At 34.3% G+C, this 3,768-nt stretch overlaps 1 protein-coding gene across 1 annotated transcript; it reads left to right on the top strand.

Moving 5' to 3' along the window:
* Positions 1-217: 217 nt before the first annotated feature.
* LOC127079606 (zinc finger BED domain-containing protein RICESLEEPER 2-like) lies at positions 218-3,559 on the top strand. The gene is made up of 3 exons (XM_051019985.1): positions 218-255; positions 1,339-3,387; positions 3,474-3,559. Exons 2-3 carry the CDS (start codon positions 1,389-1,391, stop codon positions 3,557-3,559), a joined length of 2,085 nt encoding a protein of 694 aa, XP_050875942.1. The 5' UTR covers positions 218-255; positions 1,339-1,388.
* Positions 3,560-3,768: the final 209 nt, after the last annotated feature.

Here is a 3,768-nt window from a genome sequence, read left to right as displayed (position 1 = left end):
TTGTAATGCAACCCCAAAGAACTCAAAGAACTCAAAGAACCATAGAGCAAGATCCACTAAACTGTAAGTGTATTCAACTTGTTTTATATTGTGTTTGAAATTTATAAGTTGTCCTAAAAACCATGTACTTATCTCATTGATGGCAGCAATATGTATTACCTAATGATGTTATTGATGTTATTGATATTTGATTTGGATAGATGGATCAACGTCAAAGTAGCACGGAAAGAGTCTTAGAGCAAGAGCAATGCAATTGTAAGTGTATTTGACTTCGTGTCTTTGGAATGTATGCTAATTGGGACTGTATGTGTTGTATGCATATGAATTTGGGCTGAATTGTGACTGTTTTTAACTGATTTTCAAATTGATTTAAAACCAATTAGTAGTGTATGATATTGTTTGAAATGTATGTTAATTGGGTTTGTTTGTATGTGTTGTATGCATATGAATTGGGACTGTTTTAACATTGCTATAGCTGTTATAACATTGCTATAACTGCTATATGAATTGGGACTGTTAAGTCACTGTTTTGAGAATTGGGACTGTTAAGTCACTGTTTTGAGAAGTCACTGTTTTGAATATGAATTGCATATGAATTGGGACTGTTAAGTCACTATTTTGAGAAGTATGTAATATTTTGCTATGGCATTAGAAGATTTGCATAGGTTTATGCGTTTTAATACTAATATGCCTCAACTTTGGCTTTTTGTTTTAGTTGGTTTAGAAGGTATCTCGTGCATTGCATGATTTTTCAAAGTCATAAAAAACATTGAGATGGTATAAGTTGAAAATGAGGATATGCATGATTAGATTTAAAATTTAAAACATGAGATATTTAAATAATTTTCATTCATAGAAACAAGATACGAAACTAAGCCATTCTTCAGTACACGTCCTTCAGTTTAATGGATTCATGTGGATTTAGGGGGTTGAGTGTCAAGGATTTCAACTTTGTAAATTAATTATTTATAAAAAAAATGTGGATTCATGTGGATTTTATGCATCTTGCCAGCACTGCTATGTATACTGTTCTGTTAAAAAATTACTAACTTTTATGCATCTTGCCAACACTGCTATGTATACATTGTCATCGTTCAATGAATGGATTTTATAAACTTTATTCATAACCTTGTCCAGCCCTAGCCAGCACTGTGCTATAACTGCTATTTGCCAGCACTGTGCTATAACTGCTATTGCTATAACATTGCTATAACTGCTATTTGCCAGCACTGTGCTATCACTGTTATTTGCCAGCACTGCTATTGTTGTCTCTGTTTTATGAATTGGAACCGTTATTTGTTGATTGGTAGTTCTTGATTGGCTCCTTCGTTATTTCAGTGACTGGTGAGCCTAATCAAAATCTACCAATTAATGAAGTAGGTTCAGCTATGCAACCTATAAAGAAGAGGAAATCTAGTGCAAGTGGTTCTAGGCAAACATCTGCTTGCTGGGAACATTTTATTAGATTACCCGATGACCTAGTTGATGCACCCACTGCAGCCTGCAAACACTGCCATAAAAAATACTTGTGTGACCCTAGGACTCACGGAACCACTAATTTGAACCACCATATTTTAAAATGTTCTAAGAAGCCCCTTGTCGTGTCAACTGACTCCACACAAACTATTCTAACATACCCAAGTGTAGATGGTAAATTGGTTCAAGTTAGCTCTAGATTTGACAAGAAAGCTTGTAGAAGTGCTTTGTCAGTTTTTGTAGTTCTAGATGAGCAGCCATTTAGTGCAGTAGAGGGTGAAGGGTTTAAATTTTATTCCAAAGTAATGCAGCCCCAATTTACCATCCCATCTAGGCGTACGGTAGCTAGGGACTGTTTTCAGCTATACTTGGATGAAAAACAAAAGTTAAAGGCCTTTTTTAAGTCTGATTGCAATAGGGTAGCACTTACTACTGATTGCTGGACTTCTATACAAAATCTCAACTACTTGACCCTTACGGCACACTTTGTGGATAACGAATGGAAGTATCAAAAAAGAATTATAAGCTTTACCGTAATTCCAAACCACAAAGGTGAAACTGTAGGTAGGAAGATTGAAGAAGTGTTAAAGGATTGGGGAATTAGGAATGTGTCAACCATAACTGTTGATAATGCCACTTCAAATGATGTTGCTGTGACATATCTAAAGAGAAAAATAGCAAATATGAATGGGTTAATGGGGGATGGAGAGTGTTTTCATATGAGGTGTTCAACTCACATTTTGAACTTGGTGGTAAATGAGGGTTTGAAAGATAAACATTTATCTGTAACTAGTGTTAGAGATGTTGTTAGATTTGTTAAGTCCTCACCTCACAGGGCAGCCAAGTTTAAAGAATGCATTGAATTTGCTGGAATAACTTGCAAAAAATTAGTATGTCTTGATGTTTCAACTCGTTGGAACGTGACATATTTAATGCTAGAGGCTGCGGAGAAGTTTCAACTCGCTTTTGAAAAGCTTGAGGATGAAGAGTCGAGCTATAGGGAGTTCTTTGGAAAAGGTAATCCCCCTAGTAATGATGATTGGGACATTGCTAGCGCTTTTAGCGCTTTCCTAAAGTTATTCTATGAAGAAACTAAGACTTTTTCCACCTCTCAAAATGTGAGTTTGCATACTTGTTTTCACCAAGTGTCTGTCATTTATTGTGAGTTAAAGCAAGCTACTTTGAACTTAAATGATTTTTTTGCAAGTGTGGGTGGAGATATGATGGAAAAATATAATAGATATTGGGGAAGTCCTGATAAGATGAACAAGATGATATATTTTGGTATTATTCTTGATCCAAGATACAAGTTGAGTTACATTGAGTGGGCGTTTAAGGACATGTATGGAGTTGGATCAAAGTTTGGTAGTGAATTGGTAAAATCTATAAAAGAGAATTTACAAAAGTTGTATGATTGGTATAAGCAAGCTTATGACCAAGAACATAATTCCATACAGCTTCTTGGTAGTGGTGGAAATAATGTCTCCAATGATGAAACAAATGCATCTGCTGCCCGTTCATCACTTATGGCTAGAGCTGATGCTTTTGAGCAACATTTAGAGGAGCAAGACTCGATTGATCAACAAAATGAGCTTGAGGTGTATAATTCTAGTAAGTGTGTCAAAAGGGATCCTAACTTTGACATTCTTGTGTGGTGGAAACGTAATTCAATCGAATATCCTATTTTATCTACAATGGCTAAAGATATTTTAGCCACACCAGTGTCTACTGTTGCTTCTGAAAGTGCTTTTAGCACAGGAGGGAGAGTCATAGAAACCTATAGGAGTTCTCTAACTGCTGAAATGGCCGAGGCTTTAATTTGCACCCAGAATTGGTTAAGGCCTTCTTTTACCTATTTCAAAGATATGAATCTCATGGAAGATTTTGAGCTTTCAGAAGATATTGTAACAGGTAAATTTATTACTGAATTTCTAATAAATATGATGTAATGTTGTATAATTATGCCTTATTAAAAATTGTTTATTTAATTATTTTAGAGTTTCAACAAATGTCTTTAGCAGCAAAACGAGTATCAGGTGTCTCATCATCACAGTCTCAGCCACAACCTTTGGGTTGTGCTTGAAATGGATGTATGTATATCATTACTTACTTATTACTTTATTATTATTTTTGTTAACTAATGTTTATGTTGTCCAATTTTCCAGGTCAACTATGTTTTTTTTGCGTTTTTTGGAGTCATGCATGCATGATCTATCTATCTATATATATATATATATATATATATATATATATATATATATATATATATATATATATATATATATATATATA

Source organism: Lathyrus oleraceus, chromosome 5 (assembly GCF_024323335.1).
Source record: "Lathyrus oleraceus cultivar Zhongwan6 chromosome 5, CAAS_Psat_ZW6_1.0, whole genome shotgun sequence".
Taxonomy (NCBI): Eukaryota; Viridiplantae; Streptophyta; class Magnoliopsida; order Fabales; family Fabaceae; genus Lathyrus; species Lathyrus oleraceus.
Note: the sequence above shows the minus strand (reverse complement) of the source record. Positions and strands in the feature narration are given on the sequence as shown.

What these genes read in the sequence shown, in the direction of transcription:
- LOC127079606 (XM_051019985.1), top strand. Translation starts at nt 1,389, where the DNA reads ATGCAACCTATAAAGAAGAGGAAATCTAGTGCAAGTGGTTCTAGGCAA. An exon ending in TTCAGAAGATATTGTAACAG is followed by an intron (nt 3,388 to 3,473) that starts GTAAATTTATTA and finishes TAATTATTTTAG; the next exon opens with AGTTTCAACAAATGTCTTTA.